This window comes from Melospiza melodia, chromosome 9, assembly GCF_035770615.1.
Source record: "Melospiza melodia melodia isolate bMelMel2 chromosome 9, bMelMel2.pri, whole genome shotgun sequence".
NCBI classification, from domain to species: Eukaryota; Metazoa; Chordata; class Aves; order Passeriformes; family Passerellidae; genus Melospiza; species Melospiza melodia.
Genome location: NC_086202.1, coordinates 20,675,790 through 20,696,412, shown reverse-complemented (window position 1 = coordinate 20,696,412; position 20,623 = coordinate 20,675,790). Strand labels below are relative to the sequence as shown.

Sequence of the window (20,623 nt, the reverse complement as noted above, 5' to 3'; positions counted from 1 at the left end):
TCTCTTGCCTTGCTGCTCCTCCAGTTTTTGTGTTGGTTCTTCTTATTTGAAGCATTTTTCCAATAATTATATCAATGGGGATTTTCAAAGTCCTTCAGGGATTAAATACTTCTTTCTATAAATCATGAAGACTCAAGTGCCTGATTCCTCCTTACCCATCTATTGTTTTTGAATTCTTATCTATAGTGAACAAATTCTTATCTATAGTAAACAAAAACTAGATCCTTCCCTCATTTGGCCTGATAGAAAATTGCTGCATTTTACTGATGTACCTGTCCCTGGTGTCCTTACCCAGCACCAAGGGGCTTGTTGGCACATGACCAGTCTGTTGTTCTCCCTTGACAAGACAGGAAGTGGCAACAGTGAAAACAATGATTTTTTTTTTCTAATTATTTTTTTTTGTGCTGTTGGGCAGATGTTTTGCAAGACATTACCATGAATACTTCAGAGTTCAGGTGTGGGAAAATTGTCCTTGCTTGAAACTTCAGTATCATGATTTTTGAGTATCCTCATGCAGTGTTTGCAGAACAAATTGTATAATGCCTTAGTGATGCCTGCAAATGCAGAAATGAGATTATATGCAAATCAAATACAGCAGGTGTATTGTTATGACCCAACATAAAATAAAGAATAAAGCAATAAAAAAAGATAAATCCATTTTTTTCTCCCACTTAAAGACAGGGAGCTTTACCCCAACAGCATATTTGTGTTCTGAAGTTCACCTGTATTTGTACAGTGGATTCATAGGATTTAATCTCAGCATGCTGTCATCCATACCACATGCAAGCCTGTACCGGATGGTGTAAATATCTCATCTTTATCATTGCTGGAATTATAACAGAGAACAGTTACCCTCATGGATGATCAGGAGCTGAAATACTTAAAATTATTTTCTTTGTTTAATGCTTCTGTATTCCCATCCACTGTTACATCTTTCTTGCCCCCCAAGTAAAGATATTGGTATGTTAGGTGGTTGCTAACAACTTGCTGGTGGGTTGCTACACCCAAGTGACTGGTTTTGTTCCAGGATATTGTGTTTTATGGTGGGAAAAGTGTACCTGTGAGATGTTCCCTGTTAGTGGGTTTTGCTTTCATGCAGTTTTGCTGTAGTTAACTGCTTGTGATTTTTCATAAGCTGTTAGAGCTTTTAGTATGCTGTAGAAAGAGACGGGTGGGGTAAAAAAAGATAGCACCCGTGTTTTTCATGTAAGAACTTGGTTAAAAAGGTCTGTGACTTTACTTTTTTGACTGAAAGAAATTCAAAGGTCTGAGTGATTCCTAAAAGGTTTTTAGACTCTTAATCTTCTTGCTTATGCCTGGTGAATGGTACAGGTGTGTTCTGCTGTCTGGTGCCATTCATTTGTTGGATTCTGGATGATTTTTGTTCAGTATGAGTTTTCACAAAAACTAGTGGGTTTTGCAAATGTGTTAGCCCTGGCATCAAAAGGGCAAAGGCTGGAATTTAGCTGTGTAGCAGGGAAGTATCTCTTCTGCTAGTAGAAGATATTTCTGTTCAGTTCATCATCTGTTCCTTCTTCCTCTTTTAGTTCCCATCACCTGAGTGGGACACTGTGACTCCCGAAGCCAAGAATTTGATCAACCAGATGCTGACGATAAACCCAGCGAAGCGCATCACAGCTGACCAGGCTCTCAAACACCCATGGGTTTGTGTAAGTGTTCTCCTTATTACAGCTTAATTTGTGCTTTGCCTTCAATGGACATGCTAGGAAGACTTGAAGGACCCAGTATATTTCTGTGGTGGCAAAACCACCACATTCCACCCCTTACTACAATTTCAAATATTTCAGATTATATTTTCTGGAGGGGATACTGACCTTCAACAAGCCAACTTTGTCATGCTGTAGTGCTTTTATTGCCACAGTAGTAAAAAAAAAATCCCTTGTTCTTTTAGAATTTTGTTAGTGTCCACAGTTTCTGGTTTTTTCCCCACATCTTTTCCAATCCATAGCATCCTAAATTATCAAATAGAGTTTGGCATCAGACAAAAACTTTAGGACCAGTTTGTTCTTCATCTCTGCTTCAGTTTATGGTATAGCATCTTGGCAATATTTGGGAAATTTCTGCTATGCTGCAGCTTAATTGGCTGTAAACTTGAAATCAGCAAAAAATCTTTTGCTGCTCTGTGTATGTAGCTTCTACCTTGCCAGACCTCACACATAAGTATTTTTCATCTTTTTCAAAGTTGGCAAGGAAATCCCAGAACACAGCTGGGTGTAGGTGTAGGGGAGGGAGGCAGTGATGCACTTTTATCTCTGCACGATGAAATAGTTTGACCTAAGTCTTACCAGATGCTCTGGTAATATCAGAATATACTTCTGGGATGGATCTAGTGTGCTCCTTTGCCCATTTTCTCTTGAAAAACTGTGGTGGTGGTGTCCTTATACCACAAATCAACAGATAGCAATTTAAAGCTAATTATGTGAACATCTGTCTAACAGGATTGTCTGCTGTAAGATGTTGCAGTTCCTTGGAAGTCAAAACTTCACACTAGCTGAGACTGCATATATTTTTTTTCGTCCTTGCATGCTTATAATCAAGTTCCTGTGTATTAAACTTTCCTCCCAGTGCCTGTAGCCAAAGTTGTATTATGATAGCCCACTCCCTGTGGCAACTTTCCTTCTCTGAGCTAGGGAGAGGCTGATTTCACTTCCCAGCCATGTCAGCCTCTCACTGAAGCTGCCTCCTCTTGAGTCTGTTGTTTCCCTTTGCTTTGCAGTCCCTGTGTGCACAACGTTTTTTTTTCTGGATACGTATGGCTCCTCTAAAGTAAATGTTGTAGGAAATCTTAAAAAGTTTAAAAGTTTATCTGAGACACTGAGTGTCTTAGTACCACTGAACTTCTGAAATATGTGTCCTGATTCTTGTAAGTGCACATTGAACAACTGGACATCACTGGCTGGAGGAACCAGCCAGAGTTGTTTGAGGACACTTTGGCTACATTCTCCCCACACGCTGCCATGTGTACTGCAATAGATGACCAGCTTTGACAACAGGATCAAAGCAGAGACTTCCCATGAAACTAGCTGAATATGCACACAGTTTACAGTTCTTTTGGGTATTGCAGAATTTTTTCCAAGCAAGAGAAAGTTAGTGGAGATTTTATTCACACTTACCTGCCAGGTTAGAAATTCATCCACTGTCCTCGTAAGGGGAATTCAGGCTTGGGGTTCTATGCAAGAGCAACAGCTCCTTTGGCATTAGTCAGTGGCTTCCTCATGTGCTCTAAATGCTTGGCAGTAACAGTCTCTGGTTTCCTTTTGTGGTCTTAATGGCTGCAACACTTCTGGGAACTTGTCTTTTAGCAGCTGATGGCATCCCAGTCTGCTGTGGATGACAGATGTGCATCACTGCATAGAGATTATGCTAATTTTTTTCCATTGGTACAATAGCAATACATGATCTTTTCTCTTACATGCTGAGAATCTGTTTCTGCAATACTGATATAAAGGTGCCAAGGCCTCTGCCAGTCAACCTCTTACATTCAAGGGGTTGCCATGTCCAAGAAGGCTGCTGCTCACAAGTATTCCCTTAGTGCTTGAAATTTCCCTTTCAAACTGTAGCTAATGTAGCCCAGGTCCTTTCTGTAGTGCCTCTAAGTCAGTTCCCCATGGGTATGCTTGTTCATCTGGCTTTGTCTTCATACTGTCTTAAATCCTATGTGTGCCTGAAAGGCAGGGAGCACTGATTCTCACCTTTACTTCACTCATAAATTTCTTGGGTGCAGTCCTGTCATAGCCCACACATTTAATCTTGATTAAATGTGTCTTGCTGGAAGTTCTCAGGTTATGAACCAGTTGCAGTACTTTGCGTCCATGCATTGGTGAGAGGCTTGGCCATGTCAGCCTGAATGTGTTGATTGTGTGCAAGTGGAATGAACTTCCCTGGCTGATTTGGTGTGGGTATGTTCTTGACCTTCTGCTGTTCTGTTTTTCAGCAACGATCCACTGTTGCATCAATGATGCACAGGCAGGAGACTGTGGAATGCTTGAGAAAGTTCAATGCTAGAAGGAAGCTAAAGGTAAGTACATCTTAATTCACTTTAGGTTTGATTTTAGTTCTCTGAATTTGAGGTTAGTGCCTTCCTAGCAGCAATACTTCATTTCATGACTAGCACAGTGTTAGAGAAGTACCTTATGTGATCCTCCAGTACAGGGCACTGAAGTAGTGTACCGAAGAGCTGGATAGTTTCTTTCTCCAAGCTCTAAGCTTCCCGTGCCTCCTCTGCTACATATTCACCCCTTCTTGTTTCTGCCAGTGAGTTGAAATAGAGCAGGTAGTTCTGGGACTTTTAGTTCTGAACACTCTGCACCTTCCAGTACTAGTGTTACCAGTTGCCTGCAGCTGGGGCAAAGCCTCTGGTCTATGCACAAAGCAGCTCTCTGCTGTGTGAAATCTAGGAAGCAGCTATGTGTTTAATTCTTAGTGCCATTTCAGATTTCCTAGGCTATCCTGCCTGGCATCTAGCTGCTGCTCTAGAAAGGCAGGACCGTGAGAGGTCCTGTGTGGAGCCTAAGAGCCACATATGGGAATCCTGGATACACTGGGGTTCTTCAGTGGGTACCTCTGCATTGGTAACTGATGCATTGTGTCCTCCATGGGTCAGCCCAGCCTCTTTCTCAAGTGACACTTTCTGTAATCCCTGCTTTGTCTTCCCCACAGGGTGCAATCCTCACGACGATGCTTGTGTCTCGGAATTTTTCAGGTAAGTCCTCAGTGTTCCCATCCTTTTCTTGGTTTTGTTTTGTGTGAGTGAGCTGGTGAATATTTAAACCATTTTGGGGTCAAGTAGGAGGGGAGGAAACATGATTTCAGTTCATCATGGTGTAATGGTGGTCACTTTGCCTGAGCTGGTGACCAGTGTGAAATAGGAAATGATTTGTTTGGAGAGGAGCACATGGTATTGTGGTCTGGCACAAAACAGAAGTAAAGTCAGCTTCCTAATTGTCTCATGATATTTTATTAGCAAATTACTGGTGAGAAATTCTAGCTGGTATGGTTAGCTTTCCCATCATAAACCAGGAGTGAAGATCTCTTATTAGGTAGGAGTGTTTCCTTAAGACTTGAGGCAGGGACAGGGAAGTAATATTGGTGAGAATAGGGACAGGAGCTATTTGGATATTGTATTACTTGGACGCATCAAAAATTGGTCTGAAGTGTCTGGCTATTAGTTTTCCTTCTTGGAGTCTCAGAAGTGGTTTTCATCCTTTTAAATTTAATAGCTGGTAGTCTGGCTCCCACCCAAGTGCATTACGTAGTGCATTTACTGAAAATGCAAATCTCAACATGTAAATAAATCCATGCTTTTTGGAAGATTACTGTCTTGGCTCGGCACACCTAGGTGACGCGGTCTTATCTGGGCTCATTTTCATTTGGGTGGAAAACCTCTATTTGTAAGTGCTTTTGGTTTATGGGATCTTTGATTTCTTTACCCTCTTTGTAATGTTCTTTCTCTTTTAAAAGAGCAGCCATTGAATGCATGAGTCAGATTTTTATTACACCTGACTACAGCTGCTTTCAAGTGGAAGTCTGCTGTGTGGATTATGTGATGATGGAAGTGTATTGATTTCATCTGGCCATTTACTAATGGTGGATACCAATACTTATATTCTGGATGTTGTTACAATAAACTTGTAATTGGAATGAAAACCTCTGTGAAATGATCATCCCAGCACACAAAGTGCACATTCATGCATACATTCTTCTGTGAACTCAAGGCAGCGTTTTTCACCTTCTGTATGGTGATGTTAAAAAAAAAAAAACAATTATGTGAAACTATGCTACAATTAAGGGCCATCCCTCACCATCATCCAAACTTTTTTTCCTTGGTTCTTGCTTTCAGGTAGACCTGTGCCAATATGTCAGCATTACTTGTGACTACAACAATTTCTTTTTTCTGCTTTTCTCATAGTTTGGCCTTAAAGAGACAGAGTAATTTTATCCATTCATCTGTCCCACAATTGTGCTGTTACAGAACTTTAAAATGTTATACAGTTTTCTGAGATCGATTCTGAAATAACTGTTTGAGGAGCTATGGCACAATGTCAGGACTTCCACAGGCCTGTACAGAGCTAAACATTTTCTTGGGCCTTCTGCTGATGTGAACTGTTTTTGTTCTATTTACGCTGCTCATCTTTATTTCACTTAATTGATGATTCTGAAATAGCCAGGGGTTTTATTCCTTTTTTTATAAATAGAAGTTTTAGATAATTTTTAGTCTGCAAATGTTGTCACTTCTAATGAAGCTGCAGAAGTGCTTGGGTGAGAAAATCTCTTATGGGTAAGATTTTGAGTACATGAAATGCCAGAGAGAAGGGTTCCCTTAATGGTGTGTGACCTATACATCCACTTAATCCCTGAGCTAGTACTGAGGAGGAAAGAGCTTGCTCTGCTCATTCTTCTCTATGTCAAGAGCTGAAGCTGCTGGATCCACTTCAGTTAACAGCTGAAGAAAAGGAAATCCTAGGTGGCCCATAGCAAGTGCAGGGTTTGCAGTGTCACTGAGTTCTGCTTTGAATATAAACTACGATTCCAAGTATGAGACACTCAGAAAAACTGCCCAGAGGGAGATGTTGTGAATTTAGTTGCAAAGCCTCTGTTGAGAGTAGCAATTCCTTACCTTTTTATGTGTTTTTAGAGGGATGAGATCATCTACTCCTGTTTCCTTTGCAGGACTGTGTGTAATATGAGCTTGACTTCTTAAAATTGTAATTATTTTTAATTTACTTTGGTTTTCTAGTTGGCTGCAGTTGAAGTAGATACATCTGCTGAAATTAAAGAATAAGTGCATGCTAACTAAAAGTAATAAGTTTAAAAGTTTGTGTGGGAACTTCAGGTAGGCCTCAGACTTGAAGGGTTCTGCAGTAATATTTCTTTCTTTCTTTCCCTAAAGCCCTTAAGAGGTTTTTATTTTTCTCTAATTGAGTGACACTGTTTTGTGAATTTTTAAAAGTCCCATTTGCAGCAAACAGGGGACTAGATTTATGAAGAGAGAAGCTTCTTCCTGCCTGGGGATGAGATCTCCTAAAAGCTTCTTCCATAGATGTTTTGAACAAAGAGGAAAATAAAGGCTCATGTGACCCCAGTATCAATTAATTAGGCATGATTGTACTATCTGCAGGAAATATGAGAAGACTCCTTTAATCTCATTGCCATTACTATCTCCTGTGTCACATTTTGTAGTATGGAGCTCCTTCTCTCTATAGGCCTGTGACAAATTGTATTCCTAAAGAATCTGTAGCAGTACTTTCTCGCTCCTTAGCCCATCAAAACATCTTGCTTTTTGCAAAGAAAACAAAAAGTTTCTGTTCTTTTGTGAGTAATTTGTTGCTTGCTGTGTGTCTTTTGCCCTAGGCCAGTTAAGTTAAAAATCTGGTTCCTTTCCCCAGTTATGATGTATTCAGCCATTTAATATGGGCTGTTTGTGGTTTTTTTAGAAGATTGCATCTCAGGCCAGCTGTAGGCTGTTTGGTTAAAGCAGGTACAGTTGCACTCCTTTCAGCATAAGTCAGGAAGAAGAAACCTGGTGACCATAAGGGATTTGTAGCTTCTCTTCACAGTCTGTAAGGTGTTAATTGAGCTGCAAGAGAGAACAATGAAATCTAAGTTTTGTTGTAGGATTGTTAGGGTCACACCAAGGTACATACAGGATTACTTGGGTGTTCACTTGGGGCTTCAGATGTTCAGATGATCCAAGCAAGCCCTGATCTGATCTGCATTCCTTTACAGAATACAGAAGTGCAGTCTGTAAATCAACTGATTAGATCATGTGCAAGAAACTCCTAAATCATCTTCTGAGAAGTAAACGTAAATTTATTACTAGAAGAGAGTTGGCAAGGTTTTTAGAAACTCCTGCTATATTTAAGGATGCCTGGACTCATTTATGTAGATAAAACTCTGTAAATAGTCTTGCTATAAACTGAGTAAAAGGATGAAAAAAAGCTGGTTTTCATCTTAGGAGCAGCCATGGTGCCAGGAGGAGCATCACAAAATGCTGAGAAGTGGCTTTTCTCTGTAAGCCGATTTTTGTGCACAACTTACAAGTGGCCTCTGTGAAATTCTTAGTACTGTTTTCCTAAGTGGATTGCAACTGTTAATTTGGGGAGCTGTCCAACAAGCTTTCACACTGTGAAATTAATTTCTATCACGTGGTTCAGCACAAGTCCTCTGTTCAAAATAGATCCTAAAGCAGACATTGCAGGTAATTATGCCTTCTGCCTGAAACCTCTATTTTTAACTGATGTTGAGCTTTCTTCTGGGTTGTCACTGCTTGCTCAAGTCAGTTTTGTGAGGGAACTATTGTGGCAGAGTGTGACAATAACTGGAATTCATTACATGTCTCTTACAGATCCTTATTAACACGCCATTGTGCAGGTTTGAGGTTTTGGCTAGATAGGTGAGGTTGAGAGAGGCTGGAGGCAGATTTGAGGAGCAGAGTTCTTTCTAACTAAGTAAAGAAGGCCTGAATATGCCTGTGTACATTTAGTGTAACCTATACAGAGACGTTTTTTTAGCTGACTAAAGAGCAAGGAGGAAATAATACAAATACTGAAATGGTACTGAAATATTTTGCTGTCTTGTTATACCTCCCTTCCAGAAGTGTGAAATTGAATTTTTGTTATTTTGTGCATGTGTGTGTATGTGTATACATATACTTCTATACTCAGGTTGAAATTTGAGTTCCTTTCTTTAACTGAAAGGAGTAATTAATGTGAAGTTTGTACTGTGTTGTGTTAGGTAGATATTGATTCAGGACCAGAAATTTGTACCTCCTGGTAGGAATCCAAAGGTATGAAAATGTGGAGGGGGAAAAAATTATTAAGGTATTTGTAGGGCTTTGACTAAATAAGTATATCATCACTGGAAACTACATTTCCCAAGCAGAAGATGAAGTCACATTTAATGTAAGATTAAGTTGTTTTTAAGTGTTTTCTCTGTATCTACTAAATCTCTTAAGAAACAGTAAGGGTTTCAGTGAATGGTGCTCAGCTACTGCAGTGTGGACCTGCCAAAGCAGTGGATTGCAGTTAGTAACTTCCATTTGCAACTTCCTAGAATGATACAGATTTCATTACTGCATTTAACTGTTTATCACTATAGCCAGAGAGTCTAATTTATCATCAAAAGTGGAAAAGTGGATGCAAATTATTAGAGTAATTTCTTCTACTTCTACATTCCTCTCTCTAAAGTTCAGGAAAGCTCTGGGAATACTTTTTATTGTGGTGCTTGTCCTTAATAAATAGATATTCTTGAAGTTACACTGCATTCATGGTTATTGTGTGTGATGGTAGCCAAAAGTGCCTCTTGTGACTGCACACTGACTGTTGGCTCCTTTGTGGTGACCCCGGAAGTGTCATCAAGTTGAGAAATAGTTAATATTGTTTTCTTTTAACTGAGAATATGAGAATGACAAGCTGCAACTCTGTGTCATTGGGAAGTCTGTGTTGGTATGATACAATTTTTATTTTATGAAGTCTTAGTAAAGTCCAGAATTCTTCAGGTGTAAATGCTTGTGTTTAGAAGCCAGAACTTGGCTTGTTTGTTAGACTAGCATCATAAGTTAGTCAGACTTAATAAAAGCAATCTCTGTGTTCTTCCTGCATCCCAAAAAAGAATTCTCTGGAAGCTTAACTGAAGTGAGAAATGTACCTGAGTTTTGGCAGTTGAGGACAGGGCAAACCCAGGGACAGGCTGGATGAAGGGTTGCTGTCTCTGGAAGAGGAGGAGTGGGGCTGGCAGTGGGGAAGGCACTATCCATGGCTGTGTTTGCAGTGAGTATTTCCTCATCAGTCCCCCCTTGGCTCTGGTACATCCAGAGTGCCTGGTGTTTATTGCTGATGAGTTCAGCATTAAGGATTTGTGTTTCTGCCAGGAGCACAGTCCAGAGCCCAGGCTGTTTACTATGGATGCCAGAACTGAAAAATGTGGGAAGAGGGAGGAGTATGTGCAGGAGAGGCTTTTGTGTTTCTCTTCAGAGTTTAACTGAAGAGTGTCTTGTTAAGCCAGGAACAGAACTGTGTTTTTAAGTTACTGAGTTAGCAGCATGTGTTTTCATGTTTCTTTATTCTAGAAGAACTCTGAACTTCTAGAAGTTAAGAGAAGAGGGAATTTAATCCCTTTAACATGTAGAGGAAATGGGAAAGATAGAAAAAATTAGTCCTAGCATCTCACACCTGGAAAACCATAGAGCATTGGTACAAGACTGTTTCAGGAACAGTAAAGAATCTGCCTGGATGTGTCTTTGGATATTTCCCCTCCTGTTGTCTCTTTGCTACTCTGCCTGTCTTCTAAAAGGATTATTGTTATATGAAGTCTTGTCTGTTGCTTGTGTAGAAAATCCTCTTGCATCTCCTTTTATTTGTGTCTCGTAATTTGTACGGGTTGATCCGTGGGTAGACCTGCATGTTTCCCTGTTGTCTGAGGTGTCTGAGTCATCTTTGTGTGTAAATGCATTTCACAGGCTCTCCAGCTCTTTATAAACACAGTGTGGTGCATGAACCAAGTACACCACAGAGCAAGTTTCTTTCTACAGTCCTGGGATGCTGTCAGGGCTGTGGGAGAGCAGAGTGTGCCCTGCAGAGGTACAGTCAGGGAAGGAGGCTGGATGGGCAGGCTGCACCAGGGAACACAGATCAGCATTACATAGTGCTGGGCTGCAGGGAGGGACTCTCAGCTGAATTTGTTCTAATGTTGTAGAGCGTGATTTTAGCTGCCTTCTGTCCACAAAGATGAATGTGAGGTTGTGGGGAAACTGTAGAAAGTGTGAAAAATGTTGCTTCCCTGCTTGTTTCTGGGATATTCCCAGAACATATGGTGGTACTATTTTGCTTCTCTGATGGCGGCTTTTTTTTTCCCACTTCAAGGATGTCCCATTTGGTGTATTTGTTAAGTTGCAGAATCCTTTACTCCTTCCAAAGTGTTGTAAGGCCATAACAGTTTCTTATTTTCAGCAGTTGTTGTGTGAGATGCCTTCATGCATGGATGGCATGAATGCTGGATCCCTTTTGACCCCATAGTCACATTGTTCTCCTTCTCACTTGCATGTAGAATCAAGCTAGCCTTTGTCATGCCTTGAAGGTGGCAAGAACTTACTTGTCTTGCAGTCTTGCAATGCTTTAATATGTGTACACTCTGAAAAGAGACTGTTGCAGGGCAGATGAGTTGCTTTGCCCACCTTTATGTGTGCACATTGGAACACTTTGTTTTGACACATCACATTTAGAAAACCTCTGCATGAGATTCTTCCAATGTTCTTGGCTTCTGAGAGCTGGAATGAAAACAAAATTGTAATCTAGCTTTATACTTGCATTAGAGAGTAGAATTAGGAAACCAATTCAAAGATTCTAGTAAGCTTATATGGGGTATCACCTCTTTGTTGGAGGAGATCCTGTAGTCATTTGCACCAGCTCAGTTAATATTGTGTAGTTAATCCATGTCTGTGGGGTCTTGTACAGAAAGCAGAATGGAAAATATGGTAGACATAAAATTTGAGCAGTTGCTTAGGTATTGCAAAAATCTTTTTTGCCTAATGTTGCTGCTTCTAGGGAGACTAATCACTCTGTGCAAGTTGGTCAGTATGTCTTTGAGAATTTCAACAGTATTGTCCGCATTGCCATAGGACTTGCCATTTCTCTAGGCCTCATCTTTGCTGCACCTAAGACCCCTGTGCCCAGACCCAGAAGGTAGCTGCTTAGGAGAGCCATAGCATGTGTTGGTACAGTAGTTGTCTTGCGTGCTGTTTACAGAAGTTGATACAACTGGATACATTCTTCATAAGTAGACAAGAAATGGTTTGTATCTGTTGAAGCTGTAGATGGGGTCTTGCTGTTGACAGTCATGGTTAATGCACCACTTTGCTGTAATAGATGAAGCAGCTCCTTCATCACTCCCAAGTGGGCCTTTGTTGTGGGCTCTCTGTGTGTGCTTATCATTCTCAGTTTCATTGGTAGTGCCAGTTGTTCAAGTTGAGCGCAGCAGAGCATCTTTATCTTTCAATTAAGAAATTCAGCCTGGTTCTGTCTCTTTTGCCATTCTTCCTTTTTTTACCAGTTTTCAGATGCTGCCTTTTGCACTTTTAGCTATCCAGCTATGCCCAGAGAAACTGTGAATAACAGTAATTAAAAGGCTTCTGTATTATCAGCACCCCCTTTATAAACCACATCTGTTATGTGAATGGCTGTACTTACAGGTGCAGCCTTTATCCTGTTGCAAAAATCAGACAGGTTTCTTCTCCCCCTGTAACTGCTGACACTTCTGGATGGGGTCCCAGTGTGTGAGTGGGGGATTGACAGAGAAGCTCTAAATTACCATTTCAGACTTGGTCTTCTTGAGGTGCTGAAAGTGGTAAGTATTTTGCCTGAATAGGTGAACAGTAGATAGGATGGATGACCCTCTGTTATCAGGATGAATTTGATGAGTGACTTGTCCTGTTTTCCAGGTCTCTTGCTGCTAGAGAGGAATTAGCAGGATGGTTGTCCTTCTGAAGTTTTGTGCATTTTTGAGGGAATTGGGGGAGGGGGGGAGAGAGAGAGAGAAGGTAGTCTTGAAACCAAAATGTGATCTACTTCTGCTTTTCTCCACAGCTGCCAAAAGCCTGCTGAACAAGAAGTCAGATGGAGTGAAGGTAAGTTCTTGCTTTGCCATTTCACTGTCTCTCACACCATCTGAACAGAAGGCAGCCAGTCTCTCTGGTGCCTGTCCCTTTCCAGGGAAAAACCATAGCCCTGTGTCTTGTTATGGAACCCTGGCTGGGATCTTAGTGTTCCTTACATGCATAACTGGCTAAGTGCACTGTTGCAGCAGCAGGAGTTCCTTTTCCCCTTTCTGTGATGTATGGAGAACTGGTCAGCACTGGATTAGAAAGACCAAGGACTTGCTCAGTTGTTACACATGCCTCTGACAAGTCTGTTCTGTCCAATGCTTCTGACTGTGAAAATTGCACAGAGTAATTGTGAGTGCCTGATGATACAGCCAGAAGACCCCATGGAAGTTTCTTGGTCTACTCACTTGGACAGATGCTGAAGGCTGAGCTGGGAAGAAGGGTGGGGAAGGAGGAGCCTCCAAATGTTCATGTTTGGACAGAACGGAAACTGAGGATTGTGTTAAAAGTTCCATTCATGTGCCTGAAGTTGAGGCACTCTCCTGTTCCCTTCTGAAGGAATTATTTTTTCCCCACTTCAATGTCACTCTTTGTGTTGCATGGTCATCATTTATTTCTGGAGGTCACACAGGCCCTTGCCAAGGCTCTGTTATTGCAGGCAGCAGCCCTTAATTGTCTGGTACTGGAGGAGAGACAATTATAGGCTAGAGCTTGGTCCTCCCCTAATTGTTCTGAAGGATAATTGTCCTCCACATGGAAAAGAAGAGTTGGGTTCATTTGCCTGCATTTTCCTTTGAAGTCCAAACCTTTCTCCACAGCTGCTAGGTGGAACAGATCATCTCCTGGTCTAGCACTGTGGCATTCTTCATTCTCCCTGTGCTGGGGGGCCGGCCTTCACACTGTAGGACCAGCACACTTGTTCTCTCCTGCTCTCTGAGCCCTTTTCCATTTATATGAGGCTTTGTTCCCAGAGGGCTCACAGTACAAGCAGGCTGCTGGAAAAAGAGGTGTTTTCAGAAGAGTTGTGTTGTTTTTGGGACTGCTCTAACAAAACATGCATTCTTACAGTTCTGCAGTATTCTGCCCTACTGACATCCAGGTTTTGGGGTTTGTTTATTTTTGGATCAAAATGCTCTCTGAAAATGCTGTTCCTGCCCTAGGATTCTTGTCTTTGATATGTGCCTGCAAGAGTGAGCTTTTGGCCATTGCACCAGCCTGCCTCTCGTACAGACATGCATTGAACACATGCACACTAATACAGCAAGTGTGGTAGAGTTGTTGCATCTGTTGATATTTAAAACATTACAGTAGAATTCCAGTGGAATAAGAATGGATTATCCCTGATGTTGTGAAATGAGAACCAACAGGTGCTTGCTTCAAAATCCCAGTGAGGCAGGGGAGAAGTAATTGGAAAACCAGTAGGTATCAACATATCATTATTACCTATCTAGATGAAAAATGGCTTTCTTCTTAGGATTCTTGATTTGTAACAAGCTTTCAGGGAGTGTCACATCTTGGGTTAAAATATTCAAAAAATGAACAAAGGATGTACACATAAATCTTGAGGCACAACTTCCTGGTAATGTAGTTACAAGGAGAGCCTGTATGTTAGAACTTTCCAGCTCCATAGAAAGCTTGTGATGTTTGGTTCTTGGAGTACACAATGTCTTCCTCTGTGAAAAGGATAATTCTAGATTTACTTTTCTTCATCCCTTTGCAGTGTATGTTGCTCCTTGAATGTGTAATTGAATACTTTGATAAAGTGGAAGGTATATTAGAGAGCATAGCATTCTCTGATATGGTAAATGAGGTTGTCCTCAGGAAACTGCTGCTTCTGCAGGACACTGGAGACCTGCAGTCAAGAGTCCATGCAGCTTCCTCCCTCCAAAGGGTTACAGCAGTCTGGCTTTGCAGAGTGAGCCTCGGTGTTGTCCATGAGGTGCATTGCTCGTGTTCACCCTGGGCTGAGGGCCCCCAGGAGAGGTTTTTCAGCTTCCCATTTTCCCTAAGTGCTGTCTATCTTAAGGTATGGATTTTGAGTCCTCATTTCTGTAAGTGTTAAAACTCAGAAATAAATAATGTGTTTCTTATTAAAGCTCCTGTTTGAGTTACTCTTCTGCTCAGTAATATAGACTTTTAAAAGTACAAGTTTTTTTCCCCCAAGCTAAGCCTGGACAAGACAGAGAATACATAATGCTCTGTGTGTGTTAGTAGGACATCCTTAACACTTCTGTTTTAGGATTTCTGTGTCTACCTGCTTATCTTTTTCTTTGCCCTACTGCAATGGGCACTGCATCCCATTTGAAGTGTAGTCTTCTACCATGTCTGTTTGCTTGTTGGAGCAGTACTGGCCCATGGACTGCTGAGGACAATCTTTGTGCTGGTCACTGTCTGGTTGGTGGCCTCACCATTGTGACCAGCATACTTGTCACATGTTGCTCCTTATGCAGGGAACGTGTAATTTTAGCTCCCCACACTTTCTCATCCTGTACAGTTCTGACAAATGACTTGTGCCAGTGTCTGGTTGAGGTAACAGCATCTGGTGTTACTTGTGCCAAACAATGATTTTCTGCCCATTGCAGTAGTGCAGAGCACAAATACCATGGCTTGAACACCAACCAGATTTTCAGGTTTTGTGGTATCCTTTTCACTCCCACTTCCTATATAAATTATTCTACATCCGGTGTAGGTTTAGAACAAGCACTACATGCTGTACTTCTAACTGGAGTCTGCTGCTGACCACATGCCATCTGGTTAGGCTGTTTCTCATGTTTCCTCCAGATAAGAAGACTGGTTTGATTGTAGAGTTTTCTGTTTGTCTCTTACAACCTTCTCAGAAATCAACTCTTTATGAAGATTTGAGAGGAAATATGTTTCAGTTTCTTCATTGGTTTTATCTGATCCAGGGTGACTGTGCACTATAAGACTGTTGTCACAGATATCCACAAAGTAGATAAGAATTGAAAGGGTATTTCTTCCACAAATAGATTATTACACTAGTGAAAAACTTAATGGCTTTAAAGACATTGAGGAAAAAGCACCACCAGTTTGTGTTTATTTATTTTCTGTTCAAGGTAGCTTTCCCTTTTTTTGGCTGGCATTCAGAGCTGACTGTGCTAGAATTCCACATTGTTTGACAGGGATAGTAGAAATTTCTATTACATAGTATTACACAAGCTTGAGTGAGACATACACATCTTTCTCAAGTTTTATTCCAAATAACTCCATGAAAATGTGTGTTGGTGAATTTCTGATGCAAGGTACAGCATGTACTTGCTGACTTAGCATAAATGAGAGAGGAATGATTTGATAGTCATACATGGTGATAGGAGCATCTACTGTGAGTTGTGTTGAGCTGATACTAAAACAAAACGATTATTGTTTCTCTAGCAATAGGCTCAAATCCTTTGCTGAAGACAGTTTAGCACTAGAGCAATGAGGATGCATGCATTTTACTTGGATCAGACCATTTTGGAAGGCAGTGGGAGAAGTTTAAATCAGGAGGGGAAGACAGGAAAGAAGCTCTTTTTTAAAATTCCAATACTCGTGTGTCCACACGGGTTGTTTTGATAAATTTCCATAGATATGACTGCCTCCTCTAGCAAATTCCTTTCCAAATTTTATTTGAAGCATTCCTGGTTTTTATTTTGCACTGTTATTTTGCTTCTATTTCAAGTACTAATTCTGCTAATTGGTAGATATTTCATCAGCTTGGCACTTGAGAACTTTTCCATTATCTTAAATAATAAATGATTTAAACTGCCTTGAATCTTAAATTCTGCCTGCTCACCAAACCTTTGTAGTGCTGCACTCACTTTCTTCAAGCAGAATTTGGATCCAAGCTGTTGGAATTGCAGCACGAAGGGCCAAGTTTTCTCCCCAAGGAATATGGTTTTCTGCTTTCAAATCCAGAAAGTGAGCCTAGAAGATACTGAGTGACGAGTTGCAGAGCCCCTGTAAGATACCACCTATCTTGTGGTCATCTCTGTAGGTCCCAGGTATTTTTTTAAGATTCTAAATTTATGAGCAACATTATGCATCTACCATTAAAAAATTTACTTTAGATATTTCAAACCAGATTTATTTGCTTTCTTGCTCCCCTTTATGACTGTTATGTGGAGTTGCCATCTGCTGCAAGGTGAGAGGGGTTAAGGAGTGGGCTGTGGTAAACACCTGGATGAAGATTAAGGACACTTTATTCTGAGTGTCCTTCCTCTAAGCTTGTCAGGGTCTGGGCTCCCTGTAGTGAGTGTTACAGTCCTACTGCTGATTTTTTTTTGTCTCTGGGTAGCACTTCAAAGAATCATGTTCCCTTTTTTCCAAAGGGGTATTTCACTTCCTCCTGGTGTGAGAGGTTGTGTGTATTACCAGTTCTAGCAGGGCTTGTAAGACCCATTTCTATAGTCGGAATTTTTTAATGCACAAAGTCTTATTTTCAGTTAAGCATGTAATGGTAATTATTTTTTAATTGATCCTTCTCTAAGCTCTTTGTCAGTTTGTTTTTTTCTTTCTTTTGACCACTTGGGTTTGTGACTACAATTTACAAAATTATATCAATAATGTTCTTCAGGCCCACTGTAACACTATGTAGATAGTAAATTGTGGAGCATGCTGTGGGATGCGGGAGATTTTAACAGCATTCACTTGCAATGCTCTGCCAAGGCAGTTGATTTTCTGCCTTGTCTTTCTGCCACATGCACTCTGTTTTCTTTCCCAGTAAAAGCTGAATAGCACAGCTGAAAAGAGAACTTGACTGAAAGAGGAAAAATCCATTCATTTGGTTTAACAAGGTTAATGTTCTAAAATCTGCCCTATATGTTACATAACTGCAAAGAGATATCAAATACCATTTGTTCTGCTGTTTGTAAGAAATATTGCAGTAAGTGTACATTTTATGCCTGATGTGTACCACTTTCCCTGCCCTTTGCCCAGTAAAGAGTATGTGGGGAAGGAAGGATGCTCTGTAAATTGGCATGGCTACTGGGAAGCAGTTGGTGAAAGCATGCCTTAAAAGAGAAGGCACAGTAGCAAGGTAAAGCAACCTATGAAATCTGCAAGGGTCAAGTAACATTCACACAGTGACCAACAGGAGTTAATGCTCCTATCTCTGTATCTGGACTGGTTATAATCTTAAAGCCATACTGTTTAAAGTATAACTGATTGTTTATGGTGAAGCTAAACAGGGAGAGCCCAAGTTCATCTGAGCAGCAGAGTTTTGTGCTGAACTGTGTTATGCAAGACACCTGGGGAGTGCTTTAGATCTGTTTAAGTGCTGACATCCAGTAGCACATTATACCCATCTTTGAGGCAGTCATTTTTTTCACTGCATTGTTGTAATGCCTGGAAACACCAACTGAGATCAAGGGTCCAGTGTGCTTAGCTAGTGGTGGCTAAGCAGAAAATCCCTGCCTCTTAGCTTACAATTTAAATAGACAAGCTGACAAAAGGGCAAGAGAGAAGATGGATTGACAAAGATTAAATGATTTGCTCAGCATCACACAAAAGGGCTGAAGCAGAAGTAGAAAATAGGACCTCAAATTTGCTGGTTCAAGATGACTCTCACTATGATGATCTGCCTTTAGTTCAGCATTTTTTTCCTACCTTAAGTTCTAAAATGACTGTGTTCTCCATAGGAATGTGAGTTGCTGCAAGCATGATATTTTAACATAAATACTGCCAGTATTAGACTGGGGGACAACTGCATGTAGAAGATGGAAACACAGAAAGCTGTCATAAAAATAACATAGCCATGTTAAGTTCCTGGGACTGTGAATGGGACCTTGCTTGGAATCACTCTGCTTATTTTAGTATGTTTTAGTATGTGAGTATGAGCTATGGAATGATTTACACTCACCATTTCTAGTATTGCTGCCATGCTGAAGAGAAAGTGATTCTTCAGATTATCTTCTGTCACCTGCTGACTTCTGTTGATTACTACCTAAAGCAAGACTGTTTCTTATATTTCACTGTAGAGAATCTGCTCCTCTTTGAGAGATGAACACCTAAAATTCACACACTTAGTAAAAATAGAACTGTAACAAACATTCATCCCTAGGTTTGTTGTCTGTAGTGCTTAGGGAGAATGTTTTGTCACTCAGGTGTAGGGAAACCCTTAAAGTGATCAGTGAGGTGCTTTACCATAGGCTGTGTCTGCCTTTAACAAGTTTTTCATTCCCTGGGACATCTCTGCCCTGCCTAATAGTTCTTAGAGGGTTTTGTGTTATAGAAGGGAAAGAGAACTCTATAACTAAACCTCTGTTATCTTATTTACTTTGCTAAGTTGCAGTCACATGAGAAGAAGAACAAAAAGCTTTGCTCACTCAGCTAGTCACCTTGGGAAAGTAACAATAGATGGTTCTGATGCAGCTGTTAAGATGTACTGGGAGATTGATATGGTTTAGTACTTCCTTGTGTATGATTTGACTAAATAAATTTTGATGCTTTAGCACTTCCTGCCACTGTCTCATGTTGGCATTATCTAACCTGTCTTGTGTTTTAGTAGTACTTTGATGCTCTAGTCATAACACAGACCTCACTCCCTGCCCTTCTCATACTGCCAACCTAGCTTTTCTTCCCTGTGTTATTATAGTACCCAGGAATAATGTCCTTTCTGGGATTTCTGCACTACACCATGCCTTGTAATAGACTAACACTGTGTTAAATTTAACTTGTACTCTGATTAAATTCTGATCTGCAGAGGGTTCTGTTTCCTCCTGTGTCAGTGTTTGCTTGTGCCTCTGTGTAGGAGGGTGTTTGTTTTCCACGTGGTTTAGTTGATTCTTTTCCTATTGAACCTTATGCTTGTATCTTAACATTTTCTGTCCCTTTTTTCTTTTGTAACTTACTGGAAGTCTGTATGAATTTCAAATGAGATTGTCTTTCTTAGGGACAGGTTTACCTCAGTATCCATATAGTTCCTTTTTGTCTGCTGCAACTTACAGGATGCATTAAAAGTAAAACCAGTAGTTTTCCATTGTTGTGAATTTCCACAAATTCCCTGTTGAGATGGGGTACAAGGATTTCTCTGCATTGATGGCAGACTAAGAATTATATTCATGCACTGGTAGTAGATGCTATTTTAGTTCTAGCTTGAGGAAAAGCCTGTGGAGAAGCTAAATTGTCCTGAAAGAAATGAGAGGAAACACAAATTTGTACACCATGTAATGGCAAGCCCTGTGTTGTGCCTCCATGAAATGGAAGATCTGTGAGCCAAATGGTGAACAGATCAGAGTCTGTTCTGGAATTAAAGATCAGATGAGGCAGAAGCTTTGCCAGTTTGAGCCTGTTCATGCAGTGCCTATGTGACTGTGTATGGTGTGATTAGGAATGGGGTTCTGGGTATGAGGTGAACATGGGCACTTCTGCTTTCAAACACATGCCAGTGTGTGTGTGTGCTTGAGCTCTGATGTGAGGACAGCAGGGATGAAGGCAATATTCAAGGTAAGAGCTGGGAAGGCTCAGTAAGTGTATGAAGTGGGGAGCCACAGCTCCATGGCCTGTTCTGTGCTCGCAGGCTGCTCCAGGGGGTGCTGTGGTAGTGTGCAGGAGTCCAGAGCTACAGAACTGAGCCCACACCATCGTGGGTTTTGTCTGGCATGAGGTGTGCTCTGCTATACCACTCTGTGGGCTAGACTGTAGTAAGCAGCAGAGAAATAGCCTAGATAGTACCAAAGGAGGAGGGCAGATGCAGAATGTACATGGAGACAGCAAGGGGAAGGAATAACATTGTAATGCTGAATGACCTGCCAGGCTCAGCTTGAACTGGATGACTCCAAGAGTTTAGTGAAAAAGGAAGGAACTGCATGCTGAGCCTCATTTACTGGAGAGTGCAATTTGGTGTGAGGGTGTTTTTGAAGATGACTGAAAATGCCATTAAACAAGAGTAGAGTCCAAGAAGGTTGAGTAGTGTTTGAACCTGTTTGTTCTTCTCCCAATATCTGAAAGTGCAAAGTGCTCTGGCTGTTGAGTGCTTCTGTCTTACTTGTTTGAGCATTACCTCTCCAATCA

General features: G+C 40.9%; 1 protein-coding gene across 26 annotated transcripts in view; it reads left to right on the top strand.

Moving 5' to 3' along the window:
- The window catches only part of CAMK2G (calcium/calmodulin dependent protein kinase II gamma), a 118,013-nt gene that overhangs the window by 76,880 nt on the left and 20,510 nt on the right, over positions 1–20,623 (top strand). For all 26 annotated transcript variants that reach the window (XM_063163811.1, XM_063163814.1, XM_063163802.1 and 23 more), the window contains exons 10-13: positions 1,548–1,670; positions 3,956–4,039; positions 4,681–4,723; positions 12,600–12,640. In XM_063163811.1, the coding sequence (XP_063019881.1) occupies positions 1,548–1,670; positions 3,956–4,039; positions 4,681–4,723; positions 12,600–12,640 (291 nt within the window). The remainder of the gene's footprint in view (positions 1–1,547; positions 1,671–3,955; positions 4,040–4,680; positions 4,724–12,599; positions 12,641–20,623) is intronic.